At 36.9% G+C, this 21,165-nt stretch overlaps 1 protein-coding gene across 4 annotated transcripts in view; it reads right to left on the reverse strand.

The window, feature by feature from the left end:
- The window catches only part of ME1 (malic enzyme 1), a 156,500-nt gene that overhangs the window by 14,918 nt on the left and 120,417 nt on the right, over positions 1-21,165 (reverse strand). For all 4 annotated transcript variants that reach the window (XM_042881691.1, XM_042881674.1, XM_042881666.1 and 1 more), the window contains 3 exons: positions 18,901-19,010; positions 11,689-11,786; positions 9,925-10,038 (listed from right to left, as the gene is read on the reverse strand). In XM_042881691.1, the coding sequence (XP_042737625.1) occupies positions 9,925-10,038; positions 11,689-11,786; positions 18,901-19,010 (322 nt within the window). The remainder of the gene's footprint in view (positions 1-9,924; positions 10,039-11,688; positions 11,787-18,900; positions 19,011-21,165) is intronic.

The following is a 21,165-nucleotide window of genomic DNA, read 5'->3' on the forward strand; positions in this document are numbered from 1 at the left end:
CATTTCAAAACAGTGATCTCCCTTCATATTCGCAGGGGGAAAGTATGACTTTCTTAAGCCATTAAAGAACAACTGTACATATAACCTCCTGGCCAAAAGCTTGTTGCTAGGAATAATTTCGAATGCAATAATAAGATACACTGGGATGGGCAGGTTGAAATTGAGGTGCTACAAAGAGCCTGACATCAAGGAAGGTTATTTATTTTTTTTTGGCGGGTGCTGTGGAAAACTCTCATCCCCTTCTCCTCCTTCAATCTGTTTCTTGATGGCTTATCAGGCAGCTATTGGGGAAGCCAATTTTCAAAGTGATTCTTGAATTCAGTCCCCCCAGAAGCTACCCAGTATAAAATAAATCTCCTCTAATAGCTATGATATGGGCTGGCCCACTCCTCAGCCTGCTCCAGGCACTCAGAGCATACAGGTCTGCAGCTCTGGTCATGGGAGCATGCAGATTGATGAGGAAATGAAACGCTCTGTTTTTGCACAACTAGTAATAGCTAAGAGGCCAGAGGCTGACTTCCTTATGGAGAAATACATTGGCACTCTTTTCTTTGTAGAGTCTTATGTTTGGTTGGCTATTGAGGAGGAACTCCAACATTTTAAAACCAAAATCATGGAAGAACTGTCCACATACATATTGTCATAACCCCAAGGATTCCAGACCCCATTTCCTACTGACACAAATGATCATCTCATTAACTTAGCTATGAGGGGATACTCAAACAGTAAGCTAGATGTGATCCACTGCATCCCTTCACAAGCCGTTGGCCATCATTTCTACCCTATCTCAGTTTCACGCATTTAATTTCTACCATTCTAAAAAAAAAAAAAAAAAAAAAAAAGTTAATTTTTTTTATTTGGCTTTGACTCAATTAGTTTGATCCCATTAGTCAGAGTGAATCACATCTCCAAGTAAATATTTTTCTAGTATATTAACTGAAAATGTAATACTCAATTCTGTGGCTTAGCAAAAATAGCAACAGCTATGTACATAGAGATTTTTGCTTGGAAAATGTCTGTAAGAGAAATCTAAGGTTAGAGTTTTATATGTATATATACTTTATATGTGTATATATTGTAATAGATTTGAAGAAATATTCTTAGTTGTTAATTCAGTGATCTACACAATGCCTCCTTAAAAAATTTCTCTGAAATTTGGTTTCAAAACTCTGATGATTTAGAGAACAGTGTTTTAGATAAGAATTCACCAATCTGGGGAATATAAATTCTAAGTTCAGCAAAAATATGAAGTTTGAGAAAAGCACTGCAAGCATCCTTTAGTGCCCTGCCAACAGGGAAGCCTTGCATGAAGGAAGAAATGTGCAGGAAGGAAGAAACAATTAATTTCTGTGTACTTGCCCTTTAGACTAAGGAGATGCAAGTCTGTTTAGTAGAGGCCTACAAATGTGCCCCCCAAAGCACCTACAGAAGAAAAAGGGGAATTCATTGAGATTTTGTTGGATAGTTGATGGAAAAGGATGGAGCTAAAACTCAGGGGTGCCCATTCTGGCCTTCCTGCCATTTTCTGTACTCTCTCACTCCTGACTCAGGAGAGATACAACTCAAACAGACCTGTCAGCATGGCAAGCAAATGTTTTCTGGAAGCCTCGAGCCTTCCTCCTGGCATAATCCTAACATTAACATGGCATGCAGCTCACTGGTACTTCCTTCAATAGGCAAAATGTTCTAACACTAAGAAAGAGTTTCAATGAGCTCCTTGGTATGATTCCAATGAGGGCCTCGGTATGAAGCCCCAATACTTTTAAGTAGAAACATCTTTGGTAACATATTTGCTTTCTGAGTCCACTGTCTTAATCATTTAGCATTAAAAATTCACTCACTCAATGAAAAGTGCTCAGAAAATCTGTGATATAAAGATGCATCCCTTTCAGCACACCAAGTCTGAATACATTCTCGTTTTACTGCAGGACTTAAGAATTGCCAAACAGAGGAGGAATTTTAGCAGGGATTCCCTTCAAAGGATGTTACTGCACTACTGTTCAAACAGAGCTTTGAAGACTCATTTGCAGCAGACAGTAATAATCTTAAATTTCTTGTTATTTATGATTTATATCACCTTTCCCGCATCAGATAACACTCCCAAATACAAGCAGAAAGTCTTTCACACTGAAATCCACAGCCAAATCAACAGACCCTTCATGATAGCTGTGCAGTTATTCAAATGGGAAGACACTCTACAGAAGAAAGAAGGTAAAGTTAGAAGAGAGCTTGTATATTCTCCTTGCTTTAGCTTCTTAAATGCATTCAGCATCCCAGGAAGCTAAATAAAAATAAATACATAGAAGAAAAGGAAAGAAAGACAACTTTTCACTATGCAAGTCTTTCTGAATGGCACATGTTCTCATAATATTTCATTAACTTCTATAGAATAGGTGATTTTCCTTGTGCATCATACAAAATTTGCTTGAATAAAAAGCCCCAAACTAAATACTGAAATACTAGGAAGTCAACCACAGTATCTTTGGTGCATTCTCAGCCTGCCTGGATAAACAGTACAATGCATTTTCTCCGAACTGTTGAAGGTGAAGAGAATTATTCTCAAAAGATTAATGAAATCTCAGTCCAAAGAATCAATGAAAATATCAGAAATGACTTCAGAGGAGAAAAATACTGTTTGTATCACAGTATCATTTAGTACCAAGAAACCAATGGTATATTTTGGATTTGAACAAAAGAGCACAAAGGCACCTCAAAACAGACAGGTTGCTATATTAGAAGCCACTATGGTATCTCAGATGGAAAGTAATATGAGCTAAATTCTTTATTAGCAAATGCGTTACAATGTGGACTGTGTTAATTCAGCAAAGTACAGAGATAAAGAAACAATAGCAGCATTCTCTGATGGTGATATTATGAACAAAAGATCTTGGCAAACCTAAAACATCTATACTTTCTAATGGATAAGAAAGAGTCACTGATATTACCTATAATTAACAATAGCAAAGCATGCCATTTGTACACTGGGATTTGGAATCCAAGGAGAACAGTGAAGTAGCATAACTCAATAGTTAACAGTTCTACGAAAAACTGCTTGCATTTCGGATGTGAACTGGAAGCAGTTTTCAGTTTAGATTAACATTAGATGTTAGATAGTTAGATAGTTATGTTAGATAACATTAGATGTTAGTTACCATTGTTGATAAACATCACAAGGAAAGGATATCCCTGGATCAGTCTTCATGCAAACGTACATCAGTTTCCAGAGAGAACTGTTCATATCATTATACCATGGAATCACATGGAGGGTCAGATAACAAACAAAACTGACCCATCAAAAACCCTGAGAAAACTCATCAAAAACAGCTGTAAAAACAGGAGCTCAGGACGCACAGCAGAAATGTATATGGGAAATAGAAAAAATGAAGAGGCAAATCTCATGAATGCTACCAATTAGAAATCTAATGCCACGGCCTGTTTGAGCTGGTCCCCCAGGGAATGCCCTGCGTACCAATGCTGAAGAGTAAAGCAGCTTTACATAAGGCAGGCAAGTGGCATGGCTGGAAGCTCTCCAAGACTCACTATTTCCATCATCTTGGAGGCAGATGAGAGCAAGCCAGAGCACTCTGATGACTGCTCTGCCCCACATTAGACGCTGCGCTGGCACTGGTCCCATCTCTCAACCAGGGAGGCACAAATCTATTTATATAAATACTTGCCTCCATTTGGCTGTGTCAACTGCAGCTTATTTAAACAAGAGAACAGAGATCAGCACCCAGATAAATTAATAAATTCATCTAAGGTTTCCTGAATGCTGGAGACATGAGAACCGCAAAAGAACATGAGAACTGTAGACAAAAAAAAAAAAAAAAAAAAAAAAAAAACCAAAAACCAAAGTGGAAAAGCATAGCATTTCCAACAGGAAAAATGTTGTGGTTTTCTTAATTTCTTAAATGAATTCTTCACAGAATTCTAAGCAAAACAACAATTAAAGCATCAAGAAAAAAAGGAGAAAAATGCAGTTAAGAGTCATGGGAGAAAGGGTGAAACATCCCTCTGTTGGGATATAATCTTTACATGACTTCAACTCCATGTCTGTAGGCAGCAACTATGGGATGCCTTATGTAGGCAGAACTCAAGGTTAATATCAATTACCAAACTTGGCAAGTAGGAAAAAAAAAAAAGAATGTGTGGATATAGGCATGTCACTGAAGATCAAGGACTTGCAGGTGACAGGCACTCCTATGTTACCTCATTTAGAAACAAAAATCCTGAACACACAATTAACATAATTTGATACAAATTACTTTGATAGAGAAAACAAAAACAACCAACCAATCAAACAAAAAAATATAAGAGTAACCCATCACATTTTTTTGGACCAGATAATGTCAAAATTGGCAGTTGGCAGTAAAACATAAGATTTAGGTAAGAACTATAATTCTAATGTCAACTTAAAAACACACTGTCAGAAGATGTAAGTCCTTCCAAGCATACAAAATACACTTTCTATAGATAAGCATAAAAGAATAACAGGCCGGACAAAGCTTACTAAGACAATTATTTCAAGAAGATCTGAGAAGTAGAGCAAGTTGGGAGTCTACAGAACAACAAAAGTCAAATGGAGCAAAACAATCCTTCACTGCAATATCAAAGCATAAGAAACCATAAACCATCCAGATAAGGTCATCATGTCATCTGAACATCCAATGCATACAGTGTCAAAGAGGGAATAGCTGCATGGCAACAGATTTAACATCCAAATATTTGGTGGTGTCACTTTTTAAGAAAATAATGTGGGTATTAATTGAATACACCCCACCAATCAGCCTTTTGCCTTCTCCTTCAACTGTTTTCATAGATTACTTTTCAAGTATGAGTCACAAGTATAATGATTCATAAGAACTCAAAGACAAATTAATGCATTTTCCTTCTGCAAAATTTATACTTCATATAAAACAAGATATATTCAAGATGAAACTGAACAGACTATTTCCCCAGTCATGAGAATAACAGTAGAAAAAAACACAGAGTACTTCACTGAGTCAGTACATGAGTAAAATAAGACAGACTGCTTTAAGTGACTATGATGTTTGGAGATATCCCACACATTGCATCTTTGCTAAAGATGCAAAAGTCTTTTGGCTCAAAAAGTCAGGGGCAATTGCAATCAGACATAAATGATCTGATAAAAGACAGAAGTAGAGAGTCAGAACAATTGACTGTTGATAAACAGAAAGGCAGAGATTACTAAAAAGTTCACAGAAGAAGCAGATATAACATTAAACAACATATAGAATATTAAACCATTTATAAAATGGCTTTAAAACCTAGAATGAAGTTCAAAGGTTTTTCTTAAGCAATTTTTAATAGAATTGATTAGAAGCATACTGAAAAAAATCAGTAAAATTCAGACAGTCAGAATCGGATTCTGAGCAACAAATGATCATTCACATATTACCAGTTGCCCTGTTTGTAAGGTGAGCAACCACACCTAGATGGCACTGTAATTCTGTCAGTCTCAAATGTCCTTTCTTTTCCACCATTCTCTAAGACAAGATTGAACTGTGTATGTATCAAATCTTGACTAAGCCATGAATTTTAAAGACGATTGTTCCCATTGTCAATTCACTGCTTATGAGTAAAATTTCCAAATAAGATTGCCAGAGATATTCAAAAGTGAGTAGGAAAAGGGGAATTGTGAAAGTTTATGCTCCTCTGAAAATGTTTTAGAGGATTACTTTGGTATCTTCATTCTAAATTATGAAGACAACAGAAAACCAACATTTTGGTGTCTGTCGTTGTCCTCCTCTTAGAGAGTTCAGTATTTTGGGACACTGATCTTGCCATTCAGTTTGGACTTAGAATCATAGAATCACTCAGGTTGGAAAAGACCTTAAAGATCATCAAGTCCAACCACAACCTAACCATACTACCCTAATTCTAGCAACCCTCTGCTAAATCATGTCCCTGAGCACCACTTCATCCAGATTGCCCAGAAGTCTTACAGGGAATGAAATCACATAGCTGATGGACATTTAAAATACAAAGTACTCAATTACACAAAAGTGTTGATGTGCTGAAGTACAGAGAAAAAAATTGCCAAGACGAATATATTTCATGTTGATATACTCTTCAAAATGAAGGATAATATTTATCCCCATGTTATGGAATTTCATTTTTGCACTGGAAATCACATGGCATACAAGCAATCTTGCAAATTACAGGTTAACTTCACAAAAGAATTAAATTATATTTTGCAGCATAGGTACACTCTCTTTAAATATTAAAACTTATTATTTGCATAATCACTCTATGCAGCTCAAGAACTACCCCGCAGGAAGGTTTTGCAGGACTTAACTAAAATATACACAATGGTGAGCATCATCTTTTTTTTGTTGTTGTTGGGATCAACCCCCTCAGATGAACATCACAAGACTCTTCTTAAGTTTTTGCCTTTTCTTGGCTACTTGGCACGAATGAATGCACTGTCTTTGAAGATTATGGGTGAAGATTTGGTCACTGACGTAGCTAAGCATGACATTGTGGCAGCTTCAAAGAAGATAAAATGCATTCAGAACATATCACACTTATGTGTAGTATCATTAAGAGAAGAAAAATGAGGATAGCAAATAGGAACAAAAAGGAATTTGGGAGACAATACATATCGATTAATATAGTTCAGTATGCATATACCAGTCAGTTTCTGTGACAAAATTCAGAGTTAAAGATGAGTCCCAACTACATGACAGAATCTCCTAATACACAAGAGTGCAAAAGCAACAACATAAGCAGATTAACAAATAAATAAATAGCATAAACAAAACATGCCCTCATGAATAGGAGCATTACAAGGTATTCAGAATGAATCAGAGAGCAAAACTGTAGACAGTACAATAAATGTAACCTTCACCACCAGCTCTTTCACCACAACATAGCAGAAAAGCTGGTCATCAAACTCAGCTTAATGAAGAAAAATTGCTCCCAGGGGAAAAAGAAAAGCATAAAATACAAGAAAATGAAAACACAGCTGTACTTGAACAATTAAAAACCCACAAAGGAAAAATCAGCTGCAAAAGCCTAATAAGTGACTTCGTGGCAGATTTTGGGGGTGGTGGAGGGAGAAAAGATGGAAGATGTCCATACTCAGGTCAACAAAAGTCCCAAGGTTATTTTTCTTTGGATTATACTTGTTGAAATTCTATTCAAAGCAGATGAAAGGAGAAACGATTAAATCTATAACCACGCATTGCAAAATCAGTGATCAAAGGACAGAACAGAAAAAAAAATAGATGTAAAAAATAATTTACTTGGACAAAATAATTGCTGAGTCTTTAGAGATTCTGTTGTTCTTCATATTGTTAAAACAAGAGATCAGAATATTTCTGGGACTGAAAGGGTCTCCTGGTTTCCAGGACACTACTTTTGGTCAGGCAGTTTTCGATAAGACAAATCTTAAGGGACTCTCACTGTACAGGTTTTCTTGATAGACCTTAGATAGCAGTAAGAAATAAGAGTCAGTTTAGTTAAGCAAAAATTGTTTAATGGGTGAGCTATTCTGTTGCTTGATGAATCTTCTGTTAGCAATAATGAAAAGGTTTCTAGGAATAGAATCCTTCCTATTTTTCAGCTTTCTCAAAAATATTCCTGTTCTCTTATCTCATTTCTAAGAGTTTGGAAAGTCTCTTGACTCTTGCAACACTTTTCCTTAATCAGCTAAAGCTAGAGTAATTTCCTAAGTGTACATAAAGCATGGCATTCCTTCTCAGACCAGAAAAATGGTACCAGGAAGAACTTAATTATTTACTTACTGTAAATATGACTTCCTGGCAGTTAAATCACTAGCCTCAAGAGGCCTAAGATTTTTTTACGTCTATTTACTTATAATTTTTGTTTAGGATATCTAGCATCAGAAGAAAGCCAAGGCAGGATTTGCAGAGCTCTTGACCAAGAACAATTTTCCTCACATTCAGCTCAGGCTCAGCACTGTAGTGTCGCCAACTTCTAGTTCCAGCTGGCTCTGCCACAAAATATACCACGGCTGGAAGTGGCCACCCCTTCTCAAGCCCCTCCAGCTCTGCCTGGCTCGATGATCATTGCCCACAGATCTTTCAGGACAACGAGCATGGTCTTGAAATGTATACTGTTGGATCCTACTGCTTGCATCAACAGCTGGTCTCAAATTCTCCAGCAAGCCAAGTAGTGGTCAGCCCTAATCTATCTCAGATAACTGTTATGTCTGGCTATCATGAACAGTTCACAAATATACTTCAGGCAGGACATGAAATTCAGTGGACTGCTCTTTGGACAAAACCCAAGTAAAGCCCCACCAGAAAGAACAGGCAGAAGAAAGGAACTTAGGAACTGTGTAAGAGAGTGATTGGTTTTGGCCCTGCTTGAGAGCACTGAAGCTAGAAGGTGTTGAGGAAAGTATACGGTCACTGAAGCACTAAAAAATTAGAAACTGTGAAAGGAATGAGTTGTGAGTACCAAGAGCAACAACCTGGCTTCTCGGCTGGCTAGCAAATTAGCAGCAGAAGTCAGAGGTGTAAAAGAAGCAGAAGGGAAGAAAGGCTGCTTAACAACCTTGGTAGCGTAGCCATGCTACAAGGCTAGGTTTACTGTTTTGGGGCCGTGAAGCTCTTACATTTCTACCCATGAACCCAGTTGTATTATTTTTGTAATTATATTCCCAGTCAATACAGTGGAGGAAATTGAGCAATGCATTATTCATCTTAGACAACCTCTAAGTTTCATCAGCTACAGCAGATGCACAACCCTTCGCTTATCTGTGTCAGGACCCAGAACACATTACGCATATTAGATGAAAACCAAAAGCATTACAAACTTTTGTTTAAAAAACCCGAAACAAACAGAAGAATATCTGTATCTTAATCTGTAGCAAGTTATGGCTTTTTCTGTACCCATCAGACAATTTTTATGCCATCTAGCAAAAAATGTCCAAAATGACTTGCACAGTGTTTTCACATCTCAGTGTCTATGATCCTACTATTTTTCCTGTAATAAGACGAACAAAAGGTGTTGTGATACTGTTTAATAAACTCACTCACATACACAGTGCTGAATTCATGCTCCTCATGCAAATGCATGTGAATTACAAAATATCTTAAATATTAGACAACTAAAGAACACCACAAAAGAGTACAGTGCCAACAAAGATGGCCACAAACAATGCTAACCAAAAAGTAGGGTGAAAAAGCAGAGCCAAAGAGCCTTTCGTACATTTCTTTTAAGTAGCTCACAAACCATTAAATACATAACCACCTTTTAAAACATACCCAGTTTCTTTATTCTGGCACATGGAATACATATGTTTCCTTATTTTGGCACACAGAAGGAATGAAGTAAGGGTGACTGATGCAGTCTCTCAGCAATTTCAAATCCTGACCAATGTTGGTAGCACTGCAGACCACAACATCTGCAATATGAACTCTATCGCTGTGCATAGAAGCTATTCAAAGCAATGTATCTCCATTCTCAAAGAAGGAAGACATGTTTGCAGCACCAGGAAAACATTCGCCTTGAAAATATTTCCTTCTTTAAAAAAAAAATCTTTGAATATTTTGCTAATAGCACATATACAAACATCTTCATACAAGACTGCTCTAACAAATAAAAGTAGTGTGAACATGGGAAATATTAAACTCACAAGTTGAACACTTATTTCCTACACCATTTTTTTCATGAACTGCTGAGAAATTCTTTTCTCATCTCTAACGTAAATGGTCAGAAACTCCAGGCATAATCAACCTTCCCTTGAAGTAAAATGGGAGCCTGTTATTTATTTAATACACTTTAAAAAAAAAAAAAAAAAAAAGAAAAATGCTTGCTATGACAAGAGAGAAGAACTGCTGTAGTTTCTGTTATGAAAACTATGTTTTTGCCTTTATCTACAGACTACTAGTAACTATCACAACATTTAAAGGAATAAGCAAAGTGTATTACCTTCACTATCAATCCCTTTGAATCAACCATCCATATCCTTTTGATAGCTGCATCTTTAGACATCCCTTCTTTTTCCATAGCCATAACAATTAGGTTTGCTATCCCCAGTGCAGCCTGTAGGAAAAATAAAAGAACTATATGAAACTAGAAATGAAAGAAATCCCCTACTGACTTGTTTCCTCTAGACATTGTTCTAAATAAGTCACCTCATTTATTTAACAATAAAATAGTAATGAATGGGCACTAATATTCAGTAATTAGAAACCATATTGAAAAGTAGAGATACACCTTAGGGTGGCAATTGAAGTGTGGATAGCATAATAACCAAACTCTAATTTAAATGTTAAAACTAACACATCCCATATAATCATATAAAATTGTAGGTTGTTTTTTGTTCTTTTTTTTTTTTTTTGTTCATAAAGGTTTGTTTTTCTTTGTAATTTAAGCCAAAGGAAATCACATTCTACCAGAAAGTAAAATGCAGACCCAAAAGAATTTTTGTTCCTTATCTTTCTTTAAAATGTCCATCAAGAAAGTAATCTCCTTTTACCTACTGTTCATGCATTTTGTAACTGTAGACTTGGCTGTGCTCCCAATGAATGCAGGGGCAAGAAAAAAATCACTTATCAATATTTTGCTGAAACATATCATTCTTAATGGATTTTCTATTTCAGCAAACAGATCAAATGTAGGAACAGATTGAAAAGCAGGCAACAAAATGAGTCAACAGTCTACTCGGTATTTTTGATTACTAACTCATATATATTAATGGTATTATTCTTGTTCTTTATTTTTCAGTTTCACTGAGAATCAACTGAGTGAGATTCCCTTTTTCTACCTAACAATTAAGAAATACGTACTTTTATTAGGAATGAGCTCACATGGCTGGGAGGATATATACAATAACCTCTTTGCAGCACAGAAACACTGAAAAAACTGATAAGAGAACCCCAAAACATTTGACTGTGAATTCATCTGTCTGCTGAACATGGAGCAAAGTCAGGAGAAAGAACAGTAGAGACTGATAGTCTTGATGGAAAAAGGCACTGACTTACACCAGGCATTCTCCACACAGCTGGTCTATTTCAGTAAAATCAAATATTGCATCACATTAAAAATATCTGGACTACACAAAGATGAGTTAATCTATTGCCCCTACAAAGGGGATCTGTGACCATGAATAATATTTTTCACAAATTTTCATGGCACCATGGTCTTATTTCATATACCAGTTGACAGCCACGCGATGGATAAATACAACTTCGACTTGTGTGTCAGCAGCTTGGGAATGTATGTGGAACAACTAGTGTCAAAAAACAAGCATTCATAAAAATCTTCAGAAATTCATGGTCTTCACATGAAGAATAGTGGAGAACTATAATTAATGAGAAGAAAAATTTACAGGGCACTGCTTCTTACTAAATAACACATAGAAGTAAACAGATTTTTATCTCTTTGGCTATCTAAAATATTTCTTCATCTATCCACGTTTTTTGTTTTTAAGTTTCTATTGAGAGCTGAAGAGCTAAAGCCTCATGTTTAAAAAGAGAACAGATCTCAAAATTCCTTGTGAAAATATGAGGCCTGACTACAGGATCAGAGAATATTTTTTGTAAGTTTACACTTGAATTAAGCAGTGACTTTTATCAGGTTTCGGTGATAATTCTGCCTGTTTTATCTCCTTGCAAATTGGATGCATTATAACTTAAATAAATATTAAGAAACATTTTCAAAGTAGAACTCCTGCTGTCTAAAAACACATACCTCTCCAGCTCCCTGGAACAACACTGTGTGATCTGATAACCTGTTCTTAGTGATACGCAGAGCTGCAAGAAGACCTGCAACTGCCACAGATGCTGTTCCTGAAGAAATAAATGGTTGTCTTTTATTAGTCCACAAAGAACTACAAGGCATTAGGCATACATTTCATATGATTTCACGGTCACTTTCAGCTAAGATACAGATACTTGGCCTAGTAAGCAAATATTCAGTGGAACTGCAGTTTTCTATACTTTGTCTTTATGAAAATAAGGTGTAGGTGGGAATATCTTCATTCTATCATCAATCAATTCATTCTATTGAATGGGCAACATGACTGGTGCAACCAAAATATGACAAAATATTCTAGTTACAATCTTTTTCAGGAAGAAAAAGACTGGATAGCCCAGAAAGAAGCATTCTGAATGGTTCCAGATACTGAAAATTAAGAACAGAGTCACTCTTGAAACAGGTATCTGCACCAAACCTACCGGAGATAACATTTCTTTGAAACTGTTGAGAACTGATAATGCTATAACGGCCATACTACTACATAATAATAAACCCTTACTTCTCATGTAGATGTTGTAAGAGTAGAAAAGCAAATTGCAAACATTTACAGAGAAATCAAGGGAGCTGAAAGGATAAGACCAGCTTATTTGAGGCACCAACCCTCCCACTGCATCTGAAAACTTCTGTAATAATTCTTTTGAGGGTATGGTTCACATTACTACTGATTTTTCCTTCAGAGGAACTTGAGGCCTTCAAAAGCACCTGGCCAACTGCACATTGGCCATTTCCCCTCAACATACAGTTCGCCTGCATGAGGTACTTTTGCTATTCACAAGCTCACTTTCCCACAAGCAAAGCCAAGTTTAAAGCTGTAACCTCTATGTTAAGCTCAAGGAGATGGTCAAAACAGGTTTTCATATTGTAGGCACACAAACCTCTAAGTGTCAAACACACGTAGCGAACAAGTTAAAAGAATAGCAGTAGTAGAAAACCTGGGAGTAGGTAAATCTGTCCTTAAAAGACACCATTTGGTGTTGAAAGCTTGGTTCGAATCAGCGGTTTTTATGTAGGAACATCTAGTTTCCATAAATAAATAGTTTTAAAAAAATGTAACTCTTGGTACAAATTGAGCAAATATTTTAAAGCTAAGAGGTGCATCTGAACAGTTAAGAAGCATGCCTATAGGACTAAAGAAAAAAATTATTTGTTGTGTGCTTTCCATTATGATGTTTCCCTTCAATCCTCAGGAATACAGGACATCTTGTTCTTAGCCCACTTAATGCTTAGACCATACAGTTTTGTCATTTTTAGTCATTTTTATTACTTGGTCAGAGCTGAGATCATTTACTCTCTTCTCCTGGATTTTTAAAAAATAAAAATAAAAAATGGTTCCTCTGAGGCATCGCTTCAGGAACACCAAGCGTCAGGCTGAGACACTTCCACCCAGCAGTGTCCAAGAGTTAGTTTGTTTCTTTCCCAGACGAATTTAAGTCTTCCTCTGGAAAGTGCCAAGTTGGCAAAGACCAATAATGGCAAACCAGAGAAAATCAGACCTCCTTCTCAGTTTCCCTTGGTACTCTACCAAACAATCCTCATAACCTTCAATAAAACCCCATCCTCTCTTTGGATGCCAAGTGCTTTCTTCTATTTTATGTTACACAGCTGTGTTTGCAGGAGAGGAGGAGGAAGCTGACATAACATAGCTGACTCCTAAAGCCATTGATCTGCCCCTGAAAAAGAAGGCCCCATTCCCAGCTCCTGCAGTCCCTTCTGTCAGGCAGGAGATGGCCAGAAATCACGGCGCAGCCGCTCCCTGACAGCAGTGGAACTCTTGGAGAGCAGGAAATCTTCTCTCCAGGCTGCTTGCTAGTGATGGAGACAAAATAAAATAGTGTTAATTTATCATGAATGGGAATGCTGGGACCCTGCTTATCTTCCTGGCTGATGTATTGCTAAGTTTTTTTAGCTGGAAAAATGAACTGTGATTATATCTGATCAGTTGGAATATTTTTACAGAGTTGACTATAATAATACCATCTTGTGTTTTAAGGAAAAAGACACAAAATACAAAAAATGAATCATAGAATCATTTGAGTTGAAAGAGACCCTATACTATGTTGAAAGTCAATTAAATTTTGCACGTTATGTGAGCTTTTGCTACCCGTATGCTCATTCTGAGGATGATTCAGAAAGTTTAGGTTAGTAACACACAAATATTCTGCATTTCTCATGAATTACAATTTTTACAGAAGAACTGCCCTGAAAATGGTAATTAAGACATACTCTGTACTGTTTTTCTTGCCTCTAGAAAGCATAATGACCCCATTTATTAGAGCACTGAGTTCTCTATCACTGTTTGCTGATGGCAGCAGCTGTCATCACTCCTCATCACCAGCTTCCCTCATTCATTCCTCATGGAAGGAGAGCAGCTGACTGAGTGAAAAGCAGATCTGCCTGACCGGAACTGCTCCCATCTTCCATTTCACTGTGAACACCAAGTCAGGTTTTTGAAAAGGATCAAAATACAATTCATATCAAACTGCCAGAGCCTAACTGGTTCTGGAGGATGTTGCAGTGCAGAAAAAGAATCTCACTGCTTTTTCCGCTCTCTCTTTCATGATGAGAAGTGGCTTTCCTTCTCTTTCTCACAGAGCATAGGTTAAATCCTCTCTGTGAAGATTAAAACGAACACTGGTATTGTTTTGAAAATGGATTCCTTTGTCCCAAATTTTCTACACAATAGCCATAGCAAGACTGATAATGAAAGGTATTTTTCTAAGGAAATGTCAATTTAGATGTGAAATTTTTAAGTGCATTGTTCTTTAACAAGTTTTTGTGTTCAATCCAAGATGCTTAGTCTTGCTTGGTACTGTAAGCAATATGATGTTACAGGAATTCCTAGAAACCACAGACTTCAGGGCTAGTACATTGAAAATGCTTTACAGAGCACTCTTCTTTCAGTAGATGCAACAATTTAAAAAAAAAAAAAAGAGGGGAAAGGCCCCAGAACAAAAGGATGGGGAACTTAATTTTTTTTGGATGCAGTTTAATTTGAATAAGCAATAACTGATTTATGGCACTGAAGCACTTACACATTATTTAAATTAAAAAAATATATATGTAATCAGATCATTATTTCCTTTATTTTGTTTTCTCAACAGCATCTTTAAATGCTAGCAAACAAAGCAAACAAAAGGAGAGGAAGCTTTGCAGAACATCTTAAGATCTTAAGTATTCATTCTGGGCTGAAGTATTAGGAAGTGGTAAAACCAAAACTTGTATTTCTCAAAACACAACATAATAGAAATCATATGCTAACAGTGTCATTCTTCCAACTGACACAGAGTGCTGGAAAAAATGCATTGTCCTCTTTTACTCCAACTGGGAAAAAAAAAACCGTGAGAGTAAGTGTCCTACCTAAAAGGTGCAATCTCATTTAGTAGCGAGGTAAAGGCTAAGGATAGTTCACATCCCATAGAAATCCTATCCCTGCTCCACACTGCAGCATGAGCAGTGCAAGGAGGGTGGTAAAGTGCAGGGAAGCAGGAGTGGAGCCTTTGAAAAAGAGCAAATATGGTATCTTTGAGGAGCGATAAAGCAAAGAATTGCTGTTGACTGAGGCTAGAAAGGAGTGATGGAGAGCCAAGCTCTTGCCCAAGCAGAGGCACTTGGAACAGGCTGCCTGAAGGCAAAATTTTTTCACCCATAATGATGGAAAAATGAAAGAGAAGAATACGTGTATATGCACATTCTTGTACATACACTTGGGAAGGTATACAAAAGCTACTCTGGGGGACTTATTTGAAAACATGTTGATTTCAGCGTGAATTTACCAGTATGGACAGGTGACAGAGTGCATATACCAGAAGAAAAAGACACTTTATCACAGACCTATGGTATATGTCTTGGTAGGGTTGTTATTATTATCATTGCTATTAAATTTAAAAGATTCGAACACTTGTTCCACCTCTAAGCACATTTCACCCCATATTAGGAAAGAAGTTTGTACAGTTTACACTCACTATCTGAATTTGAGATATGATATAAACATTTCAATTACTATATATCTCCCAATTTTACATTTCCCAAGTTCCTTGTAAGAGAATCGATTTGACTCCCCACACCCATCACAACAAAAGCAAAACCTTTTTTCCAATTGATTTCAAGGACTGGAATTTCCAGTTACTAAGTGAAACATTTTCAATGTTAGCATTAATAAGAATTACATTTTGAAAAGGAGAATATTTTTCACAGAGAATTCAGATTTCTGAGAACTGCACTGACTAAATGTTGAATTGGTCATAATATAACTTTCAGATCTTATTTCCCCAAATACTGAAGTGGTCTGCTAAAAATTTATCATATAATTTAAATCAGAACACAGAAAATGAAGTAATAATGTTAAACTCTATATGCTCTACATTTTTACTTTAGGTTTGTTGTTTTTAATAAAGTTTTGATTCAATTAAACAGCACACAGCTGTTAAAAACAAATGACATCTAAAATCATGATGAATGCTGAAGTTATTTACATGGAGAAATTATGCTGTATTGAAATTATTTTTGTTGGTATAAAGTACAGGTTCTGTGCCCATAATGGCACAATAAATTAGTGCTAGAATGCTAAATAAAAACTTACAGAATTATATGCACATAGAAACATCTTAGATAGATTGGAGTAGCTCTAGAAGTTTGTCATTTCTCATTGAGGCAATTCTGAACTACAAAGGTGGGGAAAAATCACAATTGGCTGAAATAATTGGCAACCTAGAGAAATTCATCCACATCAGCAGTGACTAAAAGCAATCACTGTGTGACAAACATTAAGAGACCCACATAAAACGAATGCTCCTAAGTCATGGAAACTTGCCTTGAGCCACTGATTGTGCTTGAGTACCCAAAAGTCTTTCAACAGGAACAGCAAAACCAAACTGGGAGTGGGAAGGGAGTGCTATGGCATCCTACCTTGCCCACAGCTGGGCTTTATGAGGGGCTCCACCATTGCAGAGGCACCCAGCACCCAGGCTGCCACAGCAGCAGGGGCATAACTGCAGGCACCAAGGCTGCTCCTGACTGTATACACAGCATGCCACCTGCTTAGCAAAGGACTCAAGATTTCAGACACTGTTATTCCAGATCTACATCTTCTTTAATCAGCATTAGCAGGTTTCTTCAACAACCTTGTGGCAGGAAACAGAACAGGATAGTTTCTCTGAGGGGATTTTTCAGGCTCCTGAACTGTGAATCCCAACACTGTCTCCTTTCAGGGGGGCTAACCAAGTGAAGACCATCTTCCTCCCTAACAATCTGCTTGCTTTGTGTTCAGAAACCCTGATTCATTTTGTAGCATTGGTGCGAGGCAGAACTTTGGGAGAGAAAAAAACACCTGTGTCTTAAAGAAAAATCCACACTATCCTTATGATCTCTCTTTCCTAAATATACTGGAAACAATCAGATTTTTGAACCTAATTTAAACGAGGCATTTAAAAATTTTGTAAAGCTTGACATGAAAATACTAGCATTTCTCCCATATATAAGATTACTAATAAAAACAAGTCAGTGTTGGAGAGTTACAGAATGCTTTGGATTGAAAGGAACCTTTTAAGATCATCTAAGTTTCCATTCTCCTGCTATAGGCAGGGACACTTCCCTCTTGACCGGGTTGCTCAAAGCCCCATCCAGCCTGGCCATTAATGCTTCCAGGGATGGGGTATGCACAGCCTCACTGGGCAACCTGTTCCAGTTTTTGAAAAATACTGTTAGAAATGGAAAACCTCTGAGGATTGCTGAGAGATTAGCACCATCTACCTCAGTAATGTGGTCAGGTGAGAGATCCTAAGGTGTTACGCACTTGGAAAAGGAAGAGGGAAAAGGAAAAAGAGATCCTTGGATCTGTATTTGGGCTGTTATTCCACTTCCACATTACAGGGGAAGATGGCAATCTACAAAAAAGGTACTGAAGGTTTTTTTTGTGGAGATATGAGGACAAATGACAGAGAGCTAAGGCAGGTTAATGGCATCTTCCTTCACCTTCTGGAAGATATATAAGCATTATGGCTGGAGGTTACCCTGAAGTCCAAAATATCGCCAAGGGAAATACTGAAAGACCTTCAAAGACAAATTAAATTGCAGAAACTAAATAAATTTAAAGACACTGTGTGGTTGCACGACTAAGGAACTCATGAGTCCCTGAAATAGGGTCTAGGTCCCATGAGCAACACAAAAAGGATTTTAAAAACTGAAGCACCTACTGCTTGGCTTTGTGTCCCTGAGAGGTGCTGGAAATTAAAACAGCTCAACTCCCACTTTTTATCTCACTTGTATCTCACACCTGAATTCATGAAGGGGCAAGAGGCAGCTGGGTGCACAGGTCCTTCCTTCCCTAGGTGCCTCTCCCCAGTACTTCCATCTTCAGTTTCTTGGCAAGGAAATCGTGAACTTAAGGCCCTGGAGAAGTCATTTTCCAGTGCTGTTTTCCTGTCAAGAAGTTAGATAACTCACAAAGGAACTTGTCTCCTTTCCTGGGAGGAAAACATTGCAAGGCCTACCAGACTGAGAACTTGCTTACTGGCAAAACCCAGAAATCACAGCAGAGCACAGTCACACAGGCTCTGACTTCTGCTGCCGACTTTTCTCATTGGAAATCTTTATTCTCATCCTTGATCTTTTCCTTTCATCAGTTGCTACAAATGACTCAGACTGGAAAGCAGAGTCAGGGGGATAATTTCCCTCTAAAATTGAATGTGGCCCTGAGACTGCAACACAAATCAGAAGGATACTTAGCTGAGTTGTCAGTGTAAGAACTGAAATAAATGTTGACATTTATCAAGAAAGCTCTGTTGCTCAGGGAAATGGTAGCTGTAACTGGAAAGCCAAAATAATAATAATAAAAAAAAACCTGAGAGAAGTGCAGTCCAGGCTTGAAACCTGACATTTGCCCAAAGATCTGGAGTAAATCATTTATACGAGAAAGCTAAGCACACATTGAACTACTGAAAAAAAACCCTGAAGAGTGAACATCTAAATAAAGCATGAGAAGGGAAATAAATGAGAGAGGAAAGGTTAAGGTCAAAGACAGCTCACCAGAAAGCCATGCTGAGGAAACCCAAGGCTAAATGTGACCTCATACTAACATCCTCAAGTAGCATAGGGAAAATTATTTCTCTGACATGTAAGCATCAGAAGAGAAGAAAAAGAGTTTGTTACCTTGAATGTCATCATTGAAAGTGCAATACTTGTTACGGTACTTATGCAGCAGGCGGAATGCATTAACATTAGCAAAATCCTCAAATTGAATGAGACAGTTCATGCCGTAACTGGAAAGACAAAATAGAAAGTGCATTAAATTATGAAAATATGTAATTGTGTATTAAAAGGCTGCTACTATTTGCAATCAGATTTTGAATACAACTACAATATGATGATATAATATGATAACATCTGCTAATGCATTTCTGTAGCATTCTGTATCTACATGCTAATATAAATTATCTACAAGGCATAATTAGAGTGCTAATGTTCTTTACTCAGTTCCAGGTTAAAAATAAAAGATCAGGGAAAAGGGCTGCAGACATCTCAGCAGCAGTCTTCATAGAGCAATCAGCTAATGAGTAAAAAGATTGTCCCCATAGGAAGGGCAGTGAGGAAATAACACATTCAGAATGTGGATTTTATTTTAATGTTATTTTACAGATCAGCAGCTCAACGTCACTCACAGTGCCACACTAGCCCATTCCTGTTATAAAGTAAGCTTTAGTAGCAATATAGTTAATCTAGACAAATGGTAAATGTATGACAACACGTTAAGGAAGGAAACCAATAGTTGAGAGTTTGAATAGAGTTACACTTGGCTAAAATATAAGAAAACTTTGTGTATATGCAGAAAAAATGTTATCTAAATGTTACATCTACTGTTTGACTGGGTTGTCAGAAAGGATTGTCTGATACGAATTTGAAACCTTTCTTAAATAATGCACTCAGAAGCAAAGCTACCACCCATTTCAACACTTTGTTGTCCCCCTAGCTAATGAAATAATTAAAACTGACATTTTCTAGAGTATGTTGAAAACATCTGTGTACATTATATGAATACACCATATTTTGAAATTGCAGTATGCATTTGTAGCAGAGCACATTAGCAACAGAAAAAAAAAAAAAAACCAAAAAAAAACCACTAAACAAAAAACATAACTGGAATACTTACACAAGGGGGAAAAAAGAATACAACTTCAGAAGTTTAAAATGTAGGGTCAGTAGTAAAACTGCCTGTAGAGGTTTGGAAATATCACATAAACTTTATCCTACCCTGGACTAATATTGGAAGTTCTTTAAAAAGTATTTTAGACTTCAGTAAATCTGATGTCTGTTCACACAGAGTAAGAGACTTTCTGTTTAAAATTTTTAAAGAGTACTGAAGTAAGGTTTTGTTACGAAATTATTGCCATTAAAGAGTAAACAGACAAGATCTCAAGCAGTTCCTGCTTCATCCAGAAAAGCAATACATGCATATACTGAGCAGTTCACTATACTCTGCTCTTGTGGTAATTGAGTTTTCTTTAAACTACATATGTTTGTCAGCTGTGTTTAGCATAGACATCAGTATAGAAAATGGAAAAAAAAACTCCTGTAACTAAATTAATTTCCATGGAAATCACATGTTTACACCCACATTACAATTAAACAAAACTACTAACATTCCACTGACAAGAATGGTAATCCCTGCTTAAAACAAATGTATCTTCAGCTTTTATGGAAAAACCTGGGCTTCTTCAGCAGCATGACAGACAACCATTAAAATACAACTTGGCTAGTCAGTAATTGAGTATAGTAAACCACAGCTGAGTTCAAATAAGAGAAGAAAATACAGCTACTTTTCAAAAATTGACTTATATCTCTAACTCTGTTCAGTATCTGACATGAATTGCTATGATTCTATAAGGATCCAGAAGCTAACAGTTGGGTAATAATTTGAAACTAATGAGATTAACACTCTCAAGCCCCAGAACTTTGTCGAAGTTCTTTTCTGATGATATTATGACATTCTTTACCAAGTAAAACATTCAGTTTTCTCATCTGAATTTGATTTTTCTCTATTTTCTTATTTGCTGCCTTTCTAGACACATATCAAAACCCTCTGTGATATACATTAAATTAGACTCTCAATAGAAAACATTCATTCTGTACTGAGCACACTACCCATACTAATTCTCTGAGCAAGATACTTTGCCTGATTAATTAAAATAAGAGGAACAAAGGCCCACCAAACGACAGTCTAATCCTGGGCCTCTCAGATTTTGGCATTACAGGAGAAGGAAATTATATGTCTCATTTTTATTCTGTGCAAGTGATATATATGAAACGAAGTAAAAGCCTGAGGCCTTGATGGTGCTCATGACTAGTAGTACTTCATGAGGATTGTGAAGGTTTAGCATTAGTGCATCAAAGAAGTCCAGCTAAGTTCAATCACTGGCA

This window comes from Lagopus leucura, unplaced genomic scaffold (assembly GCF_019238085.1).
Source record: "Lagopus leucura isolate 7727_CA_CO unplaced genomic scaffold, USGS_WTPT01 Super-Scaffold_73, whole genome shotgun sequence".
Lineage (NCBI taxonomy): Eukaryota > Metazoa > Chordata > Aves > Galliformes > Phasianidae > Lagopus > Lagopus leucura.